A 25,238-nucleotide genomic window follows, 5' to 3' on the forward strand; every position below is an offset into this window, starting at 1 on the left:
AAATCTATTCTCCACACGAGACTATTTAAAGCACTTTATTGCTTTTTAGAATTTTTTTCTCTTAACCATCTATGCTTATGCATGAATAAGAAAGTGAAGGACTTGAGACTTGAGTCCCAGTTTTGACACTATCTTTTTTTTTTTTCTTTTTTCTTTTGTTTTTTGGGCGGGGCTAGGTTTGAACCCACCACCTCTGACATATGGGACCAGCGCCCTACTCCTTGAGCCACAGGCACTGCCCTTGACGCTATCTTTTAAATTGATTATTTTTATCCTAGTATGATAAAAACAACATTCCAAGATCAGTGATCTAAGACTTTTTCGTATTTATATTTTTTAAAAGTATAACTTCTTGGAATATTTTGATGTAGGTGATTTTTTTTTCTCATGCCAGAAAAGGCAAATTATATTTGGGAGGCAACAAGAGCTTACTGAGCTGTGCATATGGTATGAAGAACAAGAAAGATCGTAGCAACTGATATACACATTCACACAGTTATGCAGGTGTCTTAAAGACACCTACAGTCTAAAGACCGTAAAAGATAAATGCTACCATTATCTTTATCTTTATGATTGGTAAACAGGGAGTTGATACTATCTCTAAAAACCATATTCCTTCACTTTATTTCTATTGGGATTCATTGGTATGATTAAAACCTGGATGGACTGAAATATTTCAAGAACCTGCAGTGAATACCCTTTCCTTTGTCTGAAAATGTAGTTTTATTTTATCCAAAATTGTTTTCTATAATTTCCCTCTCCACCCACAAATGACCTTCTTTTTATACTTGTGGATATGCCCACTCGTGAATGTGTGGACTATAACTACATTTCAAAGAAGTAAGAGAAACCCTAATGTTCTTCTGGCTCACAGGGACTATCAACCATAGTCTAACTGTGAAACAGTTCAGTTTGTATTACTCTAATCCTTTTTTAGTAATTTCCACCATTTGAAATGTAGTTAGGATGCTACTGGTAGTTGAAAGCTAACAACATGATTTAATATTTTTAACATAGGAACTGGTGTTTGTTAACCTGCTTTCAATTTTTAAATGTCACTGCTCAAGTTATAATGTTACTACTAATAATAAATAAGGCTAAACCAGTGGCAGTGTGGTTTCATATCACAATTTATTTAGACTTATTTTGGGGTTCTAGATGAACCATTGTTTTTCGAGTCTTCTTGGTCATTCCTTTTCCTTTATTTAATGTAAAATAACTTTTTTTCTTTTCCTTGTCATTTGCTAGGATGGTTATTCTACATTAAAGGATCTTTCTTATATTAGTTTGTATTCTGTTCGGTGGAGGAGAAAATTTGTCTCAGTTTCAATTTCTCTTTTGTTCTCAGATGTCCTTTCCTCGTTCAGTGCTGAAGTAGAAAAATAATTTTTCCCCCTTGCACAACAAACAGGTTCAAAGTCCTGCTTTTACCACATTGATCCAAACAGCAAATTTTGTATCCCACACAAGACATGAAAACCAAAGTTCTATTTTGGAAGTCTCCAAGGGTCTGAGAACAATCGAAAATAAATGTGTGTCTCTGGGATTATCTCTTAGTGGTTCACTGGTCATTCTGAGGAGGGGCATGGAAGCCAGCTAGTGCACCGGCCCAGCAACGGATGCAAGGGTGGCTGGCTCAGCTCAGAAATCAGGCCTCTGTTGTCAGAGAGGATGGGAGGCAAACTGAAGAAATTACAAGAAAAGTAGCAAACAATTCAGTAGGATTTGAGAGTCTCTTGAGGCTCCTCCCTTCCTGATTCCCTGCATGAGTCATTTTTCCAGTCTGTCCACACCCATCACCCTTCCACTGGCCACCACCCCACATCCCCATTCACCACGCTGCTACCACTGGAACTTGCTGCCAGTACAAGTCCAGACTCCATCTTCGCCCTTGCTGTGTAAGCTGGTCTAGTTCTATCGCAGTTTTCAGAGTAAAGCTGAGACTCATTGGTTTAATACAGATCTACTTTCAGCCTCATCTCCTGCCACTCCCCGACATGTTGCCTCCCTCGCCTCTAACAGAAAGGCTGGCAAAGTCCCTGGGCCCTGTTCTTTCTTCGCTCCACCTGGATTCAACTCCCCCGCCTCCCCTTATTTTGATCTTGCCAACTTCCTTCTAAACACCATTCAAGGCACCAGTTAAATATAATTCCTCTGGGAACCCTTCCCTGGCCCTTCTGGGGCTTCTCAGACTCTCATAGGGTTGCCTCCACCTTCCTGCCCCTTATCCTTCTGGCTCAATCACTTGGTTTCTTTTTCTCTTCTCTAGCAGATGTTTTATCCTTGAGTACAGGAGCTCTGTCTTACTCATTCTAGTAGGCAGTCTTCATCAATTTGGGTAATTAGTAACTGGTAGATAGAAAGTACCCAAACCTTGGGTAGGGCACTATGGCCCACACTCCTAGCACTCTGGGAGGCCAAGGAGGGAGGATTGCTTGAGGCCAGAAGTTGGACACAGAGCCTGACATGGTGACAGCCCATCTGTAAAAAAATGTAAAAACAACAACAACAAAAAAGCACTCATCTCTGTTTTCTGACAAAGTGTCAGTGTCCTTTTCATTTGCTTCAACTCTGTGGACACTTGGGTACTTTTATGGTTAATTTGAAGCAGGGTCTCACTTTGTCACCCACAGCAGAGTGCCTTAGCTCTCAGCAACCTGAAACTCTTGGGCTCAAGTGATCCTCTTGCCTCAGTCTCCCTTGTGGTTGGGACTACAGGTGCCACAATGTGTTAGAGGTGGAGTCTTGCTCTTGCTCAGGCCGAGCACTTTTCATTGGTTAACACTGAGAGGTGGCACTATGTAATTAATTCATTAATTTGTTCTGGAAGGGATCAAGTGCACAATATCAGCTCAATGTGCTGTGGATCTAGCCAAGAAGAACTCAAGTCTGGTATTAGTGCCTCTGGAAGGTAGTCTGTATTTTATTGAGTACCTTTGGATGTTTTTTTGTTCTTAAGCCAGCTCCGCCCTCTTCAACACAATAATAACAAATCTGCAGGAAGAACGTTGCACATATCCAGCATTTTGTCCCAAATCGTGTGTCTAAAACGTGAACAAACACTTTTAATGAGAATCATCCTTGAACAAGTTATGAACACCCTTTAAATTCAAAGGAAACCCCGCCCCCAAACCTCTTAAACTTTATTACATCACAGCAGCTCGGGACTCCTTCCATTCAAGGGGGTGAAGTCGAATAACATCCTACAGCACCCTGCGAGTTATGATTTGGGGCTGGAGTTTATTTCTTCCTGTCGTTAAAAAAAATGGCTTATTTGCCTAAGAATATTCCAGTATTTCAGAAAACAGTATTCTATTTTTAAGTAAGGAACTTTGCTTTCTATAAATCACATGAGGCAGAGCTGGGAATATAGAGGGTTTTAAATTCTAACTATTTGCAAACTAGAAGGGAAGCTGGTTATGTGTTTGTGCTTGTGTCACAATCCGTCTTTTCAAGGAATTCCCAAACCGTGGACATCTGTTACTCGAGGAAGACGTTTCTCGCCGAAGGTTTTCCTGCCCGTTAGCCCTCCAGGTTCAAAAACTGTGCGGCGCATTTGAAGGCGGCAGCCGCGCCAGCTGCCAGGGTTTAAGTCAGACCTGATCCAACCTTCTGTCCGCCCCTGCCGGTCTCCCCGCCGCGCCCCAGCCCGGGGCCTCTTCCCGCACCGACCCGCCGGGGCGCCCGCTGCCCGGAGGGGCGCGAGTAGCGGGCCGCGTCGCCCGTGCCCGTAGCTGCGAGTTACGAGGTTGGACGCACGAGCTGGAAGATACCAACGGGCGGGCGAGGGGATGCGCGGCGCCGGGGCCGGCTCTGGCTTCCCTCCGCGGCCAGCGCCGGCGGGCGAGCGGCGAGGGGCGGCCCCGGCGGACCCTGCCGGGCTGCGGGGCGCGCGTGCGGCCGAGGCCGGGGCGGGAGGGCGCGGGCCGGGGGCCGAGGCGCGTCGCTCCGCCGCCGCGCGCGCTCCGGGCTCGGCGAGTCCGCCCCGGGCTTCCTGGCGGGGCTGGGCGGGCGGGGGAGGGGCCGCGCAGCAGCAGCGGAAACCAGACCTCGGCGATAAGAGGCGGCACGGCGACATGCAACAGTCTCTCCACTGCGGCTGAATGAGCCGCGGCGCGCACCATGCTCGCGTGACGAGGGACGGACAAGTTGCTTTTTCCTCCGCGGGCATCTTGGAAGCATGACTCCCCCGAGGCCCCGGGCCCTCGCCGCACAGTCGGGCCGCCTCTGAGAAGAAGATGTGAGAGGTAAGTCCGCGTCTCGCGGCTCCCGGCGCCGCGCCGCGCTCGGCATTGTTCGGCCCGCTCGGGGCCGCCCGCGGCGGGGCTGGCGGGGGGAGCGCCGGGCGGTGGCGGGCGGGCGGCGGGCGGGCGGGGGTGCTCGGCGCGGCCCGGGGCGGCGCTCGCTCCGCCTCGCGCTCTGGGGCTGCGGCTGCGGCTCCTCGGCCCGTCCCCGCTCGGCCGCTGCGGACACTGTCAGGCTCCGCCGGCGCGCGGCTCGGCGGCCGGGAGACCCAGACAGAGTTGGGGGGCGAGAAGAGAAACAGGTGCGTGGAGTGTGCTCGCCACTTAGTCACCTTGTCGCGGGAGGGTGCGAGTCCGCCCCGGGCGGTCGGCGGATCCCGCAGCCCTGTCCCCTGGCTGCCACCCCCTCCGCTTTTCATCTGGGCCGAATATGTGCACGCAAAGGTTAATTCTCTGCCTTCTACCCATAAATTACGCCTGACATGTTTAGCGGGGCTGCCTTATATGGAGAGTGCTGTTTTTCAGTCCAGTTTGCCTGCTGCCAAGTTTGCAGGGCGGAAGACGCCCTGCAGGAGAGGGCTGCTTCCAGTTCTTGGGGTTTTTTTTTTTTTTCATCGTTTTGTAGTGCGTCACTCAAAAACTGTAAGAAAAGTAAGTATAGGAGCTCTCTGGGTGGAGCCGCAGTTGGTCGACTGCATTGCTTTCGTGAAAGGCTTTAAAGAATGAAAAGTAGTTAGTGCTTGGGTTCTGGTTTTGAGACAAAAGCAGAACAAATATGTAGCTCCCCCCCACCCCCCATACACCACTTCTTCTTTTTTTTAAACGGAGCCGGAATCTGTTATTGGTAGTTATGTGTCATGTGAGAATACTTTGATTCCGGAGCCTGTAACACGAGCAGGTATACGGTGGAGTTAATGCCCTCCCCTCCCACAGCACTTCACCCCGACGGGGCTGCTGCTCCGAGAGGGATCGTGTTCTGACGTCTCTGCTGCTGGAGTTCTGCTGTGTACTTCGGTGGAGTTTGCCTCCCCGGGATTAAAGTTGAGTAGCAAGCTGCAAGAAAGGTCACGGCCACGGGCTTTACCCTGTTTGCCCACCAGCCCGAGAACAAGCGATTAGTAACTGGATTGTAAACTGCCGTACTCTGAAAGATTTCTTCAACCAATTACTAGACCGCGAGCGAGCTGGTCATGAATGCTTTTAGGTTCGTGAGCCCCTGCAAGTGCGTGGCGAAGCTGCACCCATGGGCATTGTGCCTCCCTCTGGCGTTTGAACACAGCGCTTGTTTATACATACGGGGCGCTGAGGACCTAACTGTTCTGTGTCCGCAGAAGTGACCCCTCCGCAGTCCCCTCTCCCTGTGGGTGCCTAAGAGCCTTGGTGTTTCTCCTTGTCTTGCTGTTGAGATAACATATTATCACCCAGACAAAAAAAAAAAAAAATGAAAGTTGGACGACTGTGAAATTCAGCCTAAGACTATTTAGTTCAATACCTAGTCTCAGATGTAGAGTTATAGAGATTCTGAATAAGTTATTTTGTAGAAAGCACGTTGCTGTCACTTGGGTCTTGGCGTTCTTAAAGTTATTGACAACGCTGCTATTGCAGTGTTTCAATTTTCATCTGTTTTGTGCATTTTCATGGGTTACTTCTTTTTGGATTACTGTGTTAGGTTTTCTTTTGAAATATAGACATAGGTTTCAGTTTTCAATTTTTTTTTTTTAACGGGGGTTTTCCTCAGTAAGACTACAAAAGTTGCCTTTTGTATTTTAAAGAACAGGTTGGGTCAGCCCCAGGAGACCTGTTCATCCCTCTGTAATTATAATGTCACTTAAGACATAATAATGAGGTTTTATTATCACCGAGAGACTTAGAAAACCTCACATATGCCTAGTTTAATTTTTTCCTCATACAGCTAAGAACGAATTTGTGTGTAGATATACATCAAGTATGGAACTTTATGCAGCTATGCCAAGAGAAACCAAAGTGTTATATAGTTTGAGATATTATTGCCTATGTTTACTTTTTCACATTTGAGGCAAACTTAGATTCCAAGTTGAATTCATTAAATTTTGATTCCAACATTCTGTTCTTCCTCTGGGCACAGAATTCCTATGAAATGAAACACTGGGTTTTGTTCCAGAACAAGAACAGACTATCCCAAAATTTCTCCTGGAGAGAAAAAGGGTAAAATTGTATATCTTATTGACGACAGGTGTGTTACTTTATTATATAAAATATTCTGTCTTCATTGTAAGCAAAAACCCCCAAACAAACAAACACAATGCCCTTGCATTTGGCCCTGTTGCTATACATTAGGCCTGTATTTGATACAGCTATTTATGGAAAGAGAGAGAATAAATAGTCCTGCTATACCTTCTGGCTTTCTGCTTGGTGATAGAAAATGCTCAGATTAGACAGCATCTCAGCTCTTGCTTAAAAGAAGCTGAAAAGATTAGATGATTGGATTGTTTCATTCTCTGAGGAAAAGGGCATCATGGTGGGTAGCACGTACAAGGGTCAGGGGGACAGAAGAAAGAAGTAAAACATGTTCCCTGAACTATTGGCTTGGCATAAAACCCAGTAGCAATATAGATCATAGAGAATGATACACAGGAAGATTTTAAAGTATCTGACCTTTCAGGCCAAAAAGCTTAACATTTTTTGGAAATCTAGAATGTGCTGCCCAGTACAGTAGGCAACGGCCATGTGTACCTACTGAGCTTTTGAAACATGTGGTTATCTGGATTGAGATTTGCTCCAAGTATGAAATACTACTGGATTTTGAAAACTTTGTAGGAGAGAAAGAATATAAAATATCTGACTCATGTTTTTATATTGATTAATGGTTTAACAATAATATTTCGGATATATGAGTTCCAATAAATAGAATGTTTTGTTAGGTTAACCTCACGTTTTTCTTTATCCTTCTTACTGTAGCTACTGGAAAACTTGATATAACAAGTGTGGCCAATATCATATTTATATTGGATGTATTTATGCTGTTCTAGAATAAAGCAGAAAAACAGTGTTTTGGGGGAAAGCTTGCGGGGGTCCTTAAACTACGGCCTGCAGGCCAACGAGGCGGTGTGATTGTATTTGTTCCTGTTTTGTTTTTTTACTTCAAAATAAGATATGTGCAGTGCGCATAGGAATTTGTTCATAGTTTGTTTTTTAAACTATAGTCCGTCCCTCCAACAGTCTGAGGGACAGTGAACTGGCCCCGTGTTTAAAAAGTTTGAGGACCCCTGGAAAGAGTTTGTTGTTTAAAACACAAAACTGACTTTTATTTATACAAGATAAAAAAGTTTATTATGCATAGAAATACCATGTCTTTCTTATACATTGTAAACAAAATTTGAGAAAACATACCATCTAACATCTATTTTTATTTCCTCAAAACTACTATTTAGTTTAGAGATTTAGTGGTGAGGTAGTAATAACAGAGAAAAAGCTTATAATTAAAGGATGAGTCTTAACACCTCTCAAAGGCCAGAATAGAGTATGATTGTTACTTAGAAACATTTTAGAGACACTATAGTTATCATTGTCCTGAAGTTACCAAACATAAACAAGTCACTAAAATTTATTTTAAAATAGAGTTTTTAGTAAACAGCAATTATCTTCAAATGCTTAATAGGTATTTTCTTTTGTGATGACTTTCTCGGTATAAAATACCAAGTAAACCCAAACTCCTAACCAGATATTAATAAAAGATTAATGAATTCATGAGAACGAAAGGTTTTTACCTGTAGGGAGTAGGCGTTTTGAATGTCGGGAAAGGTAAAATGTGTTTCTGTGGTAGTGTTATGGGTTTTGAAGAATTTATATACGTGGAAACATTGTCTGTATAACTTGAACACATTCTTGAGAAAGCATCTGACTGGTAAACAAAGCACAATGGCATAGGTCCTAGAAACATTCCTTTCAGATATTTTCATAACTGAAGTACATTTCGACATGCGCAGCGTTAAGCTGAAAAAATGTGGTTCTTTTCTAACCATATAAAGCATGCTTACTATTATTTTCTTGAAGGATGCCAAAGATATAAGATGGATGGAGTGGGTTCTTTGGGGAGGGGACAGATGGTAGATAAAGCCGCTTGGCTCGGTGCCATCTTGAACCTGTCTTCTGCTCTGAGGTATGGCTTCCATTAGTGTCGACGAGCATGTGGAGGGTGAGGGGAGAGTGAGCCCCATTAACTTTGTCTATCGTTTCTGATGAGTCATGCAGCATATTCACTAATGGTTGCAGAATTATTGATTGCGAAGTGGAGGGTTCAAGAAGAGCTACTGACATGTTGCGTTAAAGGCCCCTAGACATATATTTTGTAAGTTTGAGGTAGGGAAATTGGTTTTTATGTAGTGTTTTTTACATCATAAAACTATACATTTATATTAACATTGTAGATATGTCCTTGAGAAGAAGAACAGAAAATTTATGGTTACAGTTTTCTACATATCATTAAGTTTATTTTTTGTAACGTAGCCAGTACTTACTTCTCTTTCAGATAACAGTTCATGTTTTTGGAGAGGTTTCTTATTACATGCACCTTTGACAACTGTAGAAATAAAGATTTGTGTAATGGTTATTAGGCATTATGTAGTTGCTACTTTTCCCACTATTTTTGAGATCTCACTCTAGGCTTCTGTGATTCTCTTTTGTTGAAACAATTCAGGATATATTAATCTTAAAATGCAATGTAGCCATATTGGATAGAATAGAGAATTACTTTTCCCGAGATCAATTATTCACAAAAGGTGAAGGTGTTTCTAAGTATGATCATGCTTCAGTAGGACGTATGCTCTGAAGGAAGAACTTTTCATCTCTTTTGACATTCCTTTAAGAAATTGAGAGTTGTATCTTTTATATATCCAAAAAGGTAAATAAAAGCCAATTAAGATAACACAAAATACATGCTTCTATGAAGCGTGGAGACAGTTTGTATGTGAATACATACATAAAGATATACTTTTCCTAAGACAATGTCAATTTATTCCCATCACTTGCATGTTAAGTGACATATTATTAAAATAACTGTGGTAAATATGAGGTCAAAAGACCACTACTGATGACCATTCTGATGCCAGCTTCTCACGAAATGAAGACATTTCTTTCTCTAACGTAAGTTTTTTTTTTTTTAAAGTTAAATTTGACACTGGATTTTCTCTACATTTTTTTATTTTTTAAAGTTTAGAAACTATTAACTAAAAATGACCTTGTTTTAAAGAGCTAATGGTGGGTGGCGCCCTGTAGCTAATAGAGTAGGGCAACAGCCACATACACCTAGGCTGGCAGGTTTGAACCTGGTCCGGTTCAGCTAAAAAAACAACAATGACAACTGCAACAACAACAACAACAAAAATAGCTGGGCATTGTGGCGGGCGCCTGTAGTCCCATCTACTTGGGAGGCTAAGGCAAGAGAATTGCTTACGCCCAAGAGTTGGAGGTTGCTGTGAGCTGTGACATCATGGCATTCTACCCAGGGCGACAACTTGAGACTGTCTCAAAAAAAAAAAAAAAAAATAGCTAATGGCAACAAGTTTGATGGCATGAAACAAACTTAAGTTGCTGACTTGAAATATTATTTTATCATGTAAAGTTGATTCATGAGTGACTATGCATTATGACAAAAATACCACACTAGGCTCAATGAAATCTATGAAATTTAATCGAGATATACCTTGTCCTCAACTGATGATATGGTAGGGAAAATAAGAGCTTTGAAAATAACTGTCAAGTAGAAAGTAATATTTCATAAGCAATAGTTAGGTAGCACAGTATGAAAGTTCGGATAAAGGAAAGATAAGTCTTAATGTACCCATATACATAGGTACATATACTCTGACCCATATACATGTTATAAAGGAACAGTTCTAACATAAATAATGAGAAACAAAAGGTATTATGTGTCATATCAACCTTACCAAACCTCTCTATTATTGTTAAAGTAGTTTTAATTTTATCTATTCAGCGATGGTTCCATATTTTTCATGTTTATATTTAACATCTCATCATAGAATTTTTATGCATGTGCTGAGTTAATTTATTTAGTTCTTTTATTTAGCAGAAATTATTTGTTTCCAAATGTCCTATATGAGAATATTGATAGATTTTTTTCCTTAGCTTTATTGTTGATACCATAAAATAGCAGCTTTTGCTGCCACTAAATAGTTACAAATATTTTGGAAAACCAAAGTAGATAAATGAGGTGATTAGTGGATGTAAAGAATTTGCTCAAGAGGAAGCTAGATTGAAAACAGACCGACAATTACAACTATATTACAGTTACTGCTGTAATACAACTTTAATATATGCTAAACATCTATATATTAAAGTTAAACAGTGGAAAAATACTTCAACATACAAAAAACAGTGATTTCATTTTGGGAGAATAAATGTTGTATTACCTCTTTATTAGCAATGAAAGAAATATATATTAGAAAGGAGAATTTAACCAGAAACAGCCAGTGTATCTAATTTAACATGACTCTTAGTGGAAGAAAATGGTATAAACCCCCCAGAAGGTATAACTATGGTAGAAATGTCACAATTATGAATACAGTTTCTTCCCCCCAAAATGTATATTTGAAGGCCCTCCCTGGCTTGGAAGGTATGGGAACATTGTCTGTAATTTTTATACTTAAAATCCCTGCATTCTGATGCCTGTGTTCAATGATTGGCTGAATAGACCCTGATAGAAAATTCTAAAAAGTATGGTAACAATACCCTGTGTAGTGGCAGTGTCAGAAAAACATAAACAGTGAAAGACTGCAGTCTAATAGTCAGTGCGCGTCATAAGCTTGTATGAGTCTATGTCGAATAGCAAGCATGCCCAAAGAAGGCCGTAAGCAGCTCTTATTCATATTTAGAATATTATCAAAGACATTTTCAGAACTTGGCTCAGTATATAATTTACAAACCATTCACAGCTTTTTGTATCCAAAAATTTCAATCATATATCCAGTCAGCTATTTATCAGCATTGCTGCTAATAGTAAAAAATGATACCATAGCATTTTGGTTTTGTTTTCTGCTTACAAGTAAAAAAATTACCATTATAATGACATTTTAACATTCCACGTGGATGGGTAACTCTTACCCGAGTAGGGAAAAGGAAGAAGACTAGTCATTTTAGCCGACAGTTATAAAGAATAGGAGGGCATAGGCCAGGCTGTGGGGAAAGTTGGTGGGAATAGCTCTGAGCCATTGGCTAGACTTACGGTTCAGTATTCCCCTAGGAAAGGCCTACTTATTGATGTTTGTATTTACTAAATTTTAGTTTCAAAAAGCCAAGTTATGAAAAGATACAATACCAGTTCCAGTAAACACTATCTAAATTTGTTTTGGATGTCTACTGTCCCTTTCAGTGCTTGTAGAATAGCAAAAACAATCCTCATTGGGGGATAACATGTTTTGAAAAGTGGAAATCCCTTGTAAATGTAAGAGGTGATATTGATATTTTGGCCATTTTAAATCTATTATTGCATTTTTGTCTATTTCTTAGAAACAATAGTTTTGGGGAATACCCTTTGTGTGCCTTAGTTTCTAAATCTATAAAATTATAAACATACAAATAGTAATAATGGAACATTATTGTAATATTTGCTATACATTTCTTTTACTTTTTAGCAAAATGTCTGATTTAATCTCTTCTACAACTGTAAAATAGGCCTTATGACCTTTATCTTAATGATTAAGTAGAATGACTAGAAAAGAATGTTTTTTGCCATGTGTGGAGTCACGAGGCTTATTCTCTTTATTCCAGTGTTGTTTTAACCACCTTTTGTCTTGCTTCTAATGATAAAGAATAGTGATGAGAATAACAGCTACTACAATGTTTGCTAACATTTTTGAATACTTTCCATGTGCCAGGCTAAGGTTTATGAGTTCATTCTTGTGTTTCTCAGAGCAACTCTCTGAGATAGGTACTATTAATATCCCCGTTTCACAGATGGGGAAATTAAGGCATTGGTCATTTCATTGTGCAAGGGTCCTATTCATATAACAGTAGGTAGTACAACAAGGTGCTGAACCCATACTCTGGAGTAAAAGAATAAAAATAGATGTAAAAAATACTTGTGTTGGGTGCTGATAGGAGATTGAGACTATAAACATTTGGAATACTTCAGAAGAGTTGCACTTTTTACTGCATTTGAGAAGACTAGAAGAATAGGTGGAAAGTAAACAAGGATAGAGGGGAAAGGTAATGGAATAGGAAGAAATGAGGAATCAGGTGGGAAAGGGAGATTGGTGCTATACTCTAGAGGTCATCGGCCAGTGGGTAGTGGGTTTAATACACAGCAGGACACAGGAAAAGAGAATTGGTGGTTAGAGAAGTACCTTTGTAGGAGTTGCGTGTAGGGGAATAAGAGGACACAGAGATTGAAGACGAGATTGTGGTTGGGCAGAATAAGAGAGGAGGTACTAAATGTGAGGAATGACCCGGGAATGAAAAGGAAGATGTGTTTGCTGTGGGGTATGTGTCAAGCTTAGGGTCTCTAGGATGTAACACCTGATTGGATGTGGACCTTAAAGGCAAGAAGCTATTGACACTGATTTTTAAAATGTAATAAGAATTTAAAAAACTTTTTACCATCAAAAATTTCTAATACAATAAAACTTCAGTGTTATGCCTCTTCAACATACTGCTACTTGTGAGCTCTGGTATAAAGCATTGGTATAAAGAATTACATTTTAAAATATCAGTAAGAGAAAAACACTTAACATTATGTTTTATCAGGGGTTGTAAGTGAGTTAATGGAAGATATGTTCTTAAAACATTTCTTGAAATTTTTTCTTTGCTCAGGTCGTTTTTTTTTTTTTTTTTTTTTGTAGAGACAGAGTTTCACTTTATGGCCCTTGGTAGAGTGCCAAGGCATCACACAGCTCACAGCAACCTCCAACTCCTGAGCCTAGGTGATTCTTCTGCCTCAGCCTCCCGAGTAGCTGGGACTACAGGTGCCCGCCACAACGCCCGGCTATTTTTTTGTTGCAGTTTTTGGCCAGGGCCGGGTTTGAACCCGCCACCCTCGGTATATGGGGCCGGTGCCCTGCTCACTGAGCCACAAGCGCCGCCCATTGCTCAGGTCTTTTAAAGCATACGGTTGGATGACCCGTATGTGTAGAAGGTCTCCAAATTCTTCATCCCAAATTGGTAATTCTAAAGTAAACATAACTTTATCTTTAGGAGTGTGTTGTTATTGGCTGGGAAATGTCTCAGTGTCCATCAGGCAGTTCCTGTCTTTTTAAAGTCCATGCGGGAAGCCTGTGTAACCTATCCTCAGTGATAAACAAGGCAGCAGATAGATGCATGATAAAACGGTTTGTAATGTGCTCACTGTGGCTGACATTTACACTTCTCAGACCTGGCTATTTTAGGGAAGGTATCAGTATAACCGTGGCAGTTTTTTTCTGGAAATAAAAATCCTTAATAATCAGTCACTCTTATAAACAGAATGGTTTACATATCAGAATAAATTAGCAGTTGAATTGGTTCATGGTTATCTGGAATTAAAAGGATAGTAATATTTCAAGCAGAAGACAAAGTTTATTAGTCACAGGCCTTTTGCTTGAAGTCTTTACATGCTTTTTGCAAATAAATGGTTTAACATGGTTTAGACCAGGTGTCCTCAAAACTGCAGCCCGCGGGCCACATGAAGCTGTGTGAATTGTATTTGTTTCCGTTTTGTTTTTTACTTCAAAATAAGATATGTGCAGTGTGCATAGGAATTTGTTCATTTTTTTTTTTTTTTAAACTATAGTCCGGCCCTCCAACGGTCTGAGGGACAGTGAATTGGCCCCCTGTTTAAAAAGTTTGAGGACGCCTGGTTTAGACAGAAAATGCCAGAGCAATGTTAGATTGCATTATATTTAATATATATAGAGAAATACCCATGAAATCAAGATAGCTTTCAAGGAAAAGATTCTTTTTATAAATATTTATCACTTAGTATTCATTTAGATTGTCTATATCCATGAAAAATAATATAGAGGTTGAACTATTTATAAGTATTTTAAATATAGCATGTTTACCCAAAGCTAGAGAATAATGCTGACAGTATTTTATTTTGCCTTTTTTTTTTTTGCTGAGTGTATTCATATTACATAAAAGCTACACTTAGTACGTGCTTTTTTTCTATTATTAGACTTTTTTTCTTACCTATTTTTTTTCCTTGTACTATAAAGATATAGTATGGTGAAATTCCATTTTGTTACATCATTAAGGTAATGCTTAGAAATGCTTATTTTTAAGTCACTAAGTAACATTACAATTAGAAATTATTCTTTCCCTTCTCTTATTATTCTATCATTGGGCTAATTTTAACTAGACAAATTTATCCCAGATTATTTTGAGCCATTATTTGAATTTCACAGCTATAACATTCAGGGGAAACTACACTGTTAACTTAGTGGTGCTCAAATTAAGGCTTTTTCGTCTTACATGCCTGTGTAAAAGACTTGAAGAGATTTTATGAACATAGCAAAAGTGAACAACAAAAGATACAAGAAAATGTTTGGTAGCTCTTTCTGAAGCATTGTGTGACCTTTTCTTTTTTTCCAAAAAGTAATTTGAAAAGTATAGAACAATAATTGAGATTATAGAAAAATATACACCTCAAATAGAATTCTGCATAATGCTCTCTAAGGGACCACATCTGCTGAAAATTGCATATAGGAAATGACTGTCACAGAGAAATACAGTTTTGAGAACTGAGATTTTATGAGTAAATATTGGGAGCAGTTCATTTAGGAAGAATAATATTAATGACTAGTTCTTAGTAATAGGTTGAAGTTTACTAAGTGGTGAGATCTTTTCCCCTAAAAAAATTACTTTACCATATTAAGAATAAGACCATAGAGAAATAAATTCATAAATAAGATCATAGAGAAATAAATTCATCCTTTGTATTCTTCTAAATAATCAATTAACAAACAGACTAATATTTTAAGCACATTTTAGAGTCAATGAGGAGCAAAGTATAAATATATAGTTTCTATCCTCTAACTTATACTTGAATTGGGGAGAAGACGTAACAAGTTAACAGTACATCGGACTGCACGAGTGGAAGGAAGAAACTCAGAGAAGGAGGGAAATTCAGAAAAGGAAGTTTTTGTGGGACCGAACGGCTGGGGCTTGCAGTGTAGAGGAGGCGGTCACTGTCACAGGCCTGGAGATGAAGCATTTTTTTTTAAATATGAGGACATAGTAAGAACAAAGTGGAAATAAAGAAGATAGCTACTGTATTTGAGTATCTGCGTAAGTCACTGATGGCTTACGTTCTTTTTGGAGAAAGGCTGGGATAATAACCAGGTCACAGTTATAAACAGCGAATGGGCCTCTGAGTCAGGAGTCATCATTCTCTTGATTTCAGTGAGGACGCTGAGACTCAGAGAAGCTAACCTGGCCACCTAAATTCACACAGCGGATGAGCAGTCAAACCAAATCAAAGCCAAGTCTTTCCTTGCTTCAAACCAAGGGGGAGCATTCTTCCCCCTTGTTATGATTCTTCTGGGAATGAAGGTGGCATGTTTATGATAGAGTAACTTAAAAACTTCACCCATACAACAACTGACATAAGTCAAGAAGGTATAAATTTTATTTAAAAGGCTGTCAAACTTATTTTCATCTTTGTGCTTTGATGTTGGATTATAAATAAAGTATGAGTATAGTTTGACAAATATTTACGATCTTCGTTTCTTGGATTTGTATAAACAAAACCAGCAACGAAACCAAGTAGGGTTTCTGTCTTCAGCCAATGTGGTAAGGGTTGTAGCGTTGAGTTGTGTCATAACCTCATACTTGGCAGTAGGTACGTAGGTCCATTTGGGGTCTCCTCAGAGAAAGCTTTTGTGAAGCCTAAAGACAATATACTTTCTTACCTGAAATAAAATGTTATAAAACTTTCACCAAGAAATGATAGGACATGGGAGCATATCCTAAGTTTATTGATGATCTTTGTGTGGTTATTTTATCCTTTCACATCACATCATTTTCATACATCAGTCTGTGTCCTTTGCAATTATCTCTGTAACATAGGCTACGACTTTAAAAGATAAGCTATTAATTGAAGACATGTTCTATTGGAAACGAGTCACTTGGCTAAAAAAATTCCTCTCTTCAAAGAGCTATTTAGAACATATGCCAAATGAAATTACATATTGTTTAAAGAAGAAATTAGTTGTATAAAAAGGAAAACCTTTGCTTGTGGCCTCACGAGCGAGCATTCTTTTTTTTTTTTTTTTTTTGTAGAGACAGAGTCTCACTTTATTGCCCTTGGTAGAGTGCTGTGCCATCACAGCTCACAGCAACCTCCAGCTACTGGGCTTAGGCGATTCTCTTGCCTCAGCCTCCCCAGTAGCTGGGACCACAGGCACCCGCCACAACGCCTGGCTATTTTTTGTTGCAGTTTGGCCGGGGCCAGGTTTGAACCCGCTACCCTTGGTCTCTGGGGTTGGCGCCCTACTCCCTGAGCCACAGGTGTCGCCCGTGGAGCGAGCATTCTTACTGAGCAATTGCTTATTGAGCGCGTGCTCATGTGCTCCATATCATGTTATGCCCTTTGGAGGATGGAGATGTGAGTGAGATGTGCCTGTTCTCAAAGTAGTTTTCAGTGTAGTGATAGAAATATTCACAAATAATATATGGGCAAAACAAAGTGGGCACAGAGGAGCTGAGAATAGGCTGTTTGTGGGCAGAGTGTGGAATTTGCCTAAAACACGCAGTCGACACATTTAACTCTTTAGAAACTGAGGAGTCTTTATATATGTACTGGAGAAACAACAAAATCAACTCATCATTTATTAAAATGATATAACTCAATATTTAAACAATTTATTTTTCTGTCTTAAGTATTTGATAAATAAGCATGACCCAGCCATAGTACTATCCTGAACTAGACAGAAGAGATTAATTTATGTCTGATATTGGCATTTTTGGAGAAAGGTGGGGACCTGTAATTTTTATGAACCTTTCTCATACTAACTCCCTGATTGGAGGCAGATTAAAACACTCAGTGTTGATGTTCAAGTTTCAGAGCCTGCAACTTTTATGTTATCAGGAAAAAAAAAATCCACAAGAATGAGGTGAGCAGTATTTAACTTAAATGACAAAGGGTTTTAGATATGCACACGATGCTCTTTTTCCTCCAGCTTTTCTTTGTGTGCAGAAAATAAAGCTGTATTTTGTAGGCGAGCTTCCAAACTTTCAAATAGTGAAAGTGCAAATGTGCCTATTCTGTGAGACCCCATACAGCTATGAAATGTCTGTTCCCTGCTTCCAGGAGTTAATCTATATTCTAGGTTAGAGAATTCAGAATTTTATTTTATTGTTTCTCATTATTTTTAGTCATCAACATTTGTTTAAAGTCCACTGCAGAGTAATTTTCAATAAAAGATTTTGATTGAAATTTTGAAGAGAACTGAAAGATACAGTTTCTGATTTTCTGAAGTGTATGGCCCAGAGAAAGGGCTTCATAAGTAAAGCAATAAAAACAAAACAGCAAAAGGCTTCATAAGTGAAGCAATAAAAACAGAAAAGCTAAAGACCCAATCATTGGCAATTATGGTAAGTATAAAAATAGCTACTTCCTTGGTAGGAACATACCCTTTTACATGGACAATCATAGATAGCTCTTACACAACTCCGAATTTCATGCATTGCCATCCCCGTGGTGTCCACGAGGGAAGGAAGATGGCAGCTTGGTAAGATTAAGATTAGCAGTTTGCTCAGGGCATAGATCTATAGCTTAAGGTACTGTGAGAGCTGAGGTCTCAGCCCAGGAGTTCTGCTGGTTTTGTTTGCTTGTTTGTTTCCATCAGTATGGTATTGAAATACTCACAGCAATGTAGATTTGAGACCTACTCCAAGTTAATTCTGGAAAGACTTAAGAGATAAGATGTGAAGAGGTTTTTTTAAGCATTGGAGTTAGAAAACAGGAGAGACTGTAGAAAAGAGACTTTGAAGTTTCACAGGCTTTGAAAGGAGGCTTGTATCAAATGGCCTAATCTGCCTGTGTGGTTCGCTTCGTATTAGTTCTCCTCACACCTATGGCCCTCTGCCCTAGCACTTGCCAAGATCAGCGAAATCTACTTTTAGACTGAATTTCATTACCACCTGTGAAGTTTCTGATGTCACTTCTGAGTGACATAGCACTGTGTCAATCACTATGTGGGATGGCTTGTTAAGTGGCACATTTTAAGAATGTCTAGAGCCTAAATAGTGTTAGAAGTTATCTTATAATCTATTCAACTGTATTATTGAAGGTGTTAGGGTAATTCAACTTTGAAAATTAAAAAACAAGAATATGATGCCAACATTAAATTAAGCAAACATGTCATCAGAAATGGAAGAGTCCTATATTCACTTGCAGATTTCTGATTGACTTTTTTGCTTTCCCCCATATCCTGACCAGATTAATTAGAGCAGGTCTGTGTGTGCCTTTTGAGCAATATTTTTGTGTTATATCCATATGTCCATGTAGATTCCATAAATGGTTACAAAGTTTGTAAATTGTAGCTAAAAGTGGAATAGAATAAATATACAAAGCTGAGGGGCCCATTCTCTAACTATGAATTTGTAAAGGGGCTCTGAAATATTATATTTAAAATTATTTCATGGCTTTCTATTTGATGACAAGCATGGACTTGTCAAAATATAGTATGCTACAAACTCTAAGCAGAAAGAAACAAAGATGTTCTAATAAACATGCAAATTTAAATATATTATTACTCTAATGATTGCTAAGGTTTGAGATTAATGGATAGATTCTATTATTCAGAATCTTAATCTGTGTCTTAGCTGATTTTCATTTCCCTTTTTACACAGTAACAGTTTTCTGTTTGTTAATGAACAGGCAATCGATGGATTTGAAAAATATTTTACCTTAATGTACTAAGAATTCTCACACACATGTCCATGTATGTATATGTATGTAACTGTATTTCAGTTCAGTCTTTCTGTGGTAAATGAAATATACTAAACATGTAGATTCTGGAACTTTCACTTAAATATTAATGTGGGTTCTTTTGTGTTCTAGGTACTGTGCTAAATATAAACAGTATTGTCTCAAACTTTAAATTGGCCAGGGCAGTAATAATGACAATTTACTAGGTCTTATTGCCACACACTTTAAGTAGTCTTTTCAGCAATTAAAAAAAAAATGATAGGTGCCAGTAAATAAATATTATGTTTATATTAAAGTGTTTACTAATGTTAGGTCTACTATGTATGAGGTAGCTATTTTATTTTTATGTAAAGAAAAATGCTATTCTGTGCTTAGAATTAATGTTTTACCATCAAGCAAAGTAATTTGCATCACAAAAAATGCAGAAAAAGAAAACTTAATTTTGAGCGTCAGCAAAATTGTGAGTTTAAAAGGTCAAGCTAGTACAAGAAGCTCTAGATTTGCCACTCAATATCATGCAGAATGCTGTGACAGCCAGGGCTGATACAGCTGAAAATATCTGCAGCCTTGGAAGCCTTGTAAGTTTCAGAAGGTCATTTTGGCATCATGGTAGGAACAGTGATTCACAGAGAAGGTCAAACTCGACAGCCAGGCAAGAAGATAGGTTGCTGAACCCAGTGCTTGTAGATTTTAGAGCAATTGTCAACCACAGTAACTGAGCATTCCAATTCAGTGTGGCCATCTTTCATTGATATATTTATAAAGGCATGAGCTTTACATGAAGGGTGAATTCTAAATCCTTTTCTTCTCTTCTGAAACTTTTAAGTGTTGCATCGACAGCTTTACCTGGTTCTAAGGAAAGCTTACTTTGATTTATCTGTGATGTATACGCTATCAAAAAAGGACGTGCCAGCGTACGACAGGAAAGTGCGCCTCAGATAGGACTGTAAAAAAGAGAAGCAACAAATCAATTAGAAGCCTGTGGCTCAGTGAGTAGGGCGCCGGCCCCATATGCCGAGGGTGGCGGGTTCAAACCCAGCCCCAGCCAAACTGCAACAAAAAATAGCCGGGCGTTGTGGCGGGCGCCTGCAGTCCCAGCTGCTCGGGAGGCTGAGGCAAGAGAATCACGTAAGCCCAAGAGCTGGAGGTTGCTGTGAGCCGTGTGACGCCACGGCACTCTACCGAGGGTGGTACAATGAGACTCTGTCTCTACAAAAAAACAAACAAAAAAAAAAAAGAAGGCAAAGAAATGAAACAAGTAATTGAGATGAAATTGAGCACTAAATTTATCTCTCAGCTTCTGGTAACCAAAGCAAAAGCTTTAGGAAACAGAAAAACCTGGAATTTATTTAATCATATTTTTTCATATCCCTTATACTGTCTTTTTCTTAACCCTTAGGGTGTTAAGTTAAATATTCTAACTCTGCCCTGGGGTGAAACACGGAATGGATGAATTCCAATTACTTAAGAAGTGAAGACTGAATTCTTTTCCTTAAAGCCTAGCCTTTAAAGCCCTTGCTGATTGGGTCTCAGCCTTATCTCCCGCCGGCCCATTGCACAGGGGTGTCCCACGCAGACTGGTTTCTCCAGCGTTCATGTTCATTGCTTTCCTGCGTCCCAACCTCTACTCTATATATTTCTACATTCTCGATTGCTGTCTTCTTTTTTGTCTCTAACCAGATGAAAATCATCCTTTCAGGCCAGACTTAGATGTCTCATCCATCTCGAAACTCCCTGCGACCCCCTCTTTAACTTACCAAGCTTTATTATTATCCTTGGCTGTGCACGTCTCACTTTCTTGTTTATATACAGTTATTCAGGTGTTAGTTTTATGTCTCTAATTAAGCACCACATTCTTCAAAGTCTGGATCCATGTACATCTAGGCTACATAGAGAAGGTGATCAAGAAACAGTTAATATAATCAACACGCATATATTTTATCTGTGTATCATTTATTATCGATGAATAGCATGTGCAATTTTTGTCAAAGGAGACTTTTGGGGAAGTGGAACCAGGGTAGTGAATTTATTTGTTTTGACTTTGGGTTTTCATTTTCTAAAGCAACTTAATATTTGCCATTTTTGGGTGTCAAAAGGTAACTAATATTAATAGAGAGCAAGTTTGGTATGAGTAAAAGAAACAAAAATCATTTATGTTATTTCAGACCATCAACACTTTCTCTCTGATAAACTTTCCTATGGTTTTATCAAGTATTAAAATATCGATCTGACACTACATGGCTTTTAAGTGTTTCAGACAGTTATTCCAGCTCCTTCATTGCTCTTCAAATATTGTTGTAGTGGTTGATACAGATTAGCCTTACTGTATTTGTACTCACTTAGCATAAATCAGTATTTTTAGTTTTAGAGCAGCATTCTGTTTTACCTATATGGAAGTTACCTGCTGACATATTATCACTTACCTAACAAAAGCTTTGAAGAAAACGTAGGCTCCTGTTGCTTACAGGGCAGACAAAAATATCATGTTCGAAGACATCATCCTTAACAGCTAATCTTGCAGTCAGCTACTAAGTATTTAGAACTCTGTAATCTATTCACAACTGATTAATAATCTTAATTGAGAGGAAATTGGTAACTGTAGGGTAGAATTTTAACGTCTGTGGGTGTATACTGTTAATGTTCAGTGGCTACCCAGTGGCTAAACAAGAACATTAGCATCCATCCCTCAGCTCTGTGAAGGGACCATCTTGTCTCAGAATCAATACTCAAGGCTTTCTCTCTCACTCACACCCTACTCAGAGCAAACTTTAAGTGTTGCTATAGTGGTACCTGCAATAAATACAGCTCCATTCCCTATCTCTCTCTGTTGTTTTGGCTTCTGTTGTATTTATAGTGTTGTCATTTCCACAAATTTTGATATTAATTTGCTAGCCTGTAATGTGAAAGAAATTTTGCATTTGAGATCTGATTATGGGTCCTGGTGTTTCCAGTTAGTTAGCTTAGGAGACTTTGGCAAGTCAGTCACTTAACTATGCGAGCCTCAGTGTCCTATTTTGCTGTGTATATTGCTTACTTTTTTGTCCACAACTTTGAGGGCAAAAAATGGTATGCATTATACATGAGCACTACTACTACTGTTTCTGTATAAATGTTTTTAATTCTATTACTGATGCTTATGCATTAAAAATGTAAACTGTGGAAAGCGATAATGATATCTATATGTAAAATAATACCGTGGAATTCAGTAATTGTGCCTTCTTTGTGCTAATCCCCCTGCGGTTGCCCCTAACTGGGAAGGCATGGAAGCGGCAGGACGTGGTCACCACCACTATCTTGGAAGTGGGCACCCTGCCAGCAGTGACACGATGACAGTGGTCAGTCAGCTGTGCAGAGGCACCTTCTTCTCTCACTAGAGGTGTGAAGCTGGCTGCTGCAGAGCAGCTGGGAGGGAGTCAGCAGCAGGGGAGAGTGTTCTGGATGACCTGAGCACTACCCCCTCCCCCCCCAGCTTTCCCCTCCTGGATCACTCTTGTCCCCACACGCTTTCCTTTCCTAGTCCCACCCATGGGTTGGAACATGGCCACAGTCACTTTGCTGGGAACTGTGGTGGGCTCATTTCCCAGGAGGCTGGCGTGAGGGGCAAGCCCTGCTTGCCCTGGACTCCTGATGGTAGATCCTTGCCTTTTCTGGGCTGCTTCATCTCTTGTGCAGATGGTCCCATTCCGAGGACTCCAGAAAACCCTACTGAGGAGGAAGATGCCTGAGCTGGGGTCTGGGAGACCTGGGTTCTGAGACCTGGTTCTATTAGTAGCCTACTGTTGTTCCCATGAAGTTCTCATGAAGTTTCTGTCTATAAGAGCACCTGGCAGCAGAGCATGAAACCTTGGGAGTATCTGAGCCCATAGATTATAATTTTGAGCCTATTAGTTGTCCAAAGCTTGAAGATGTTGAGTTGTATAATTTCCAGAACTTGCCAGTAGGAAGAACTATTCATGATGCTTGTATTTTTTTTTAAAGCTTTTATTTTTATTTATTTATTTTGAGACAGTCTCATTGCATGCCCTGGGTAGAGTGCTATGCTCATAGCAACTTCGAAGTCCTGGGCTCAAGCGATCAATCCCCTTGCCTCAGCCTCCTGTGTAGCTGGGGCTACAGGCACCTGTCACAGTGCCTGGCTATTTTTTCTATTGTTAGTAGAGATGGCGGGGGAGGAGGCGGGTGTCTCTCTTTTTGCTTAGGCTGGTCTGGAACTCCTGAGCTCAGGCGATCCACCTGCCTCAGCCTCCTGGATGTAGGAGCCACTGCACTGGGCCAAGGGTGCTTGTTAACAGAGTGGATAGCCCAGTCTTTCTCCTGGAGAGTTAATTGAGTATTTTTGGGTATTGGGTGTTGTTCAGGACTCATTTCATTAGTCCCTTAGTGATTTGTAGGATTTGCAAGTTTGGGAAAGGCTAGTTGGTTCATTCTGACATCACTGATTATCCAAGGCCTGGATGGCTCAGGAGGTCACACTTCTGTCACTAAACATGAATGTAAAGCAGAACACTGGAGTATCATCAGGGAGAGCTGCTTCTTCACTGTGTTGTCCTGGAGCCTCTAAATGAGGCCAGCTGTGCAAGAGACAAGGGGGCCCTGGAAGGGCAGGAATCTGCCATCAGGAGGCGGGTGAAGGCAGGGCTTGCCCTGGCTCCTCACACCTGCTTCCTGGGAAATAAGCCCACCAGGGCTCTCAGTGGAGCAGCCACGGCCACATACCCACTAATAGACATGGGTAGGAATCAGAAGTGACAGGATGTGGGGATGAGGATGGTCCGGGAGGGGACAGTTGGGGGAAGTCTGGCAATCAGGTCTGGCCCTCCTGGCTTCTCCACAGTGGCCAGCTCCCTGACTCAAGCCTCTTGCATAAGAAAGAGGAGCAACTGAGTGGCCTCTTCCACGACTCCTTTAAAAAATTAAAATGAGGCGCCTGTGGCTCTGTCGGTAGGGCGCCGGTCCCATATACCGAGGGTGGCGGGTTCAAATCCCGCCCCGGCCAAACTGCAACCAAAAAATAGCCGGGCGTTGTGGCGGGCGTCTGTAGTCCCAGCTACTCGGGAGGCTGAGGCAAGAGAATCGCTTAAGCCCAGGAGTTGGACGTTGCTGTGAGCTGGGTGAGGCCACGGCACTCTACCGAGGGCCACAAAGTGAGACTCTGCCTCTACCAAAAAAAAAAAATTAAAATGAAAGGCAGCACCTGTGGCTCAAAGGAGTAGGGTGCTGGCCCCATATGCTGGTAGTGGCCGGTTCAAACGCAGCCCTGGCCAAAAACCACAAAAAAAAAAAAAAAATTAAAATGAAGGAGGGTTTTTTCCTGAAAGTTTGGCTAAAAACATCGGTGCCCATTATACAAAGGAGCACACTGTATATGGTACATGTCAAAATAATGGCATTTGTTCATAAACGAACAAGATAGTATGACTGTTGGTAGCATTAAGAGTGAAAAATGACAAAATAAGGATGAAAATAAATGATATACTAATATATTAAATATTATTTGCTATTATTAATAATAGAATGTGTAAATTGTGAGGAAAACATAAATTGCTCTACTTGCTACTACAGTAGAAACTTTTTGTAATATTAAAAAAAGAACACCTTACAGAAAGCCCAGTCCATATATAGAATGTGTAGCACAAGCCAGGTTTCCAAAAGTTAATTTCTTTAAGGATATTACTTAATAAAGGAGTGTAAGTTTTTAGTTTGATCCAAAATAAAATGGTTTTTATTGCAAGAAGATAAAAGCATTATTTAAGTCTTTTTTTTTTTCTCCTATTAACTTTAACACAGAGATTTTTTTTTTTTGAGACAGAGTCTTAATCTGTCGCCCTGGGTAGAGTGCTGTGGCATCACAGCTCACAGCAATTTTGAACTGTTGGGTCTAAGCTATTTTCTTACCTTAGCCTCCCAAGTAGTTGGGACTACAGGTACCTGCCACAATGCCTGGCTTTTTTGTTGATGTTGTTGTTGCAGTTGTTATTGTTGTTTAGCTGGCCTGGGTCTGGTTTGAACCCGCCAGCCTTGGTGTATGTGGCTGGTGCCCTACCCACTGAGCTACGGGTACCACCCATAACACAGAGATTTTAATTGACTTT

General features: G+C 40.2%; 2 protein-coding genes across 14 annotated transcripts in view; one reads left to right on the plus strand and one right to left on the minus strand.

Moving 5' to 3' along the window:
* Window positions 1-25,238, plus strand: part of MBNL1 (muscleblind like splicing regulator 1) — a 204,524-nt gene that overhangs the window by 21,532 nt on the left and 157,754 nt on the right. For 7 of the 13 annotated variants that reach the window (XM_053600636.1, XM_053600647.1, XM_053600640.1 and 4 more), the window contains exon 1: window positions 4,046-4,247. The exons of 2 other annotated variants lie outside the window; for them this stretch is intronic. The gene's annotated coding sequence lies outside the window, so the exon portion shown is untranslated. Of the gene's footprint in view, window positions 1-3,736; window positions 4,248-4,419; window positions 4,547-25,238 lie in introns of those variants that run through there. 4 more of the 13 variants (XM_053600646.1, XM_053600656.1, XM_053600663.1 and 1 more) reach the window with 4 other exon arrangements.
* LOC128592624 (translation initiation factor IF-2-like) lies at window positions 2,911-4,171 on the minus strand. Its single transcript, XM_053600665.1, has one exon. It carries the CDS (start codon window positions 4,169-4,171, stop codon window positions 3,452-3,454), a length of 720 nt encoding a protein of 239 aa, XP_053456640.1. The 3' UTR covers window positions 2,911-3,451.

Source organism: Nycticebus coucang, chromosome 8 (assembly GCF_027406575.1).
Source record: "Nycticebus coucang isolate mNycCou1 chromosome 8, mNycCou1.pri, whole genome shotgun sequence".
Lineage (NCBI taxonomy): Eukaryota > Metazoa > Chordata > Mammalia > Primates > Lorisidae > Nycticebus > Nycticebus coucang.

Bases quoted from the DNA above. Each gene is read 5' to 3' on its own strand.
- LOC128592624 (XM_053600665.1), bottom strand. From the start codon at position 4,171: ATGCCCGCGGAGGAAAAAGCAACTTGTCCGTCCCTCGTCACGCGAGCA.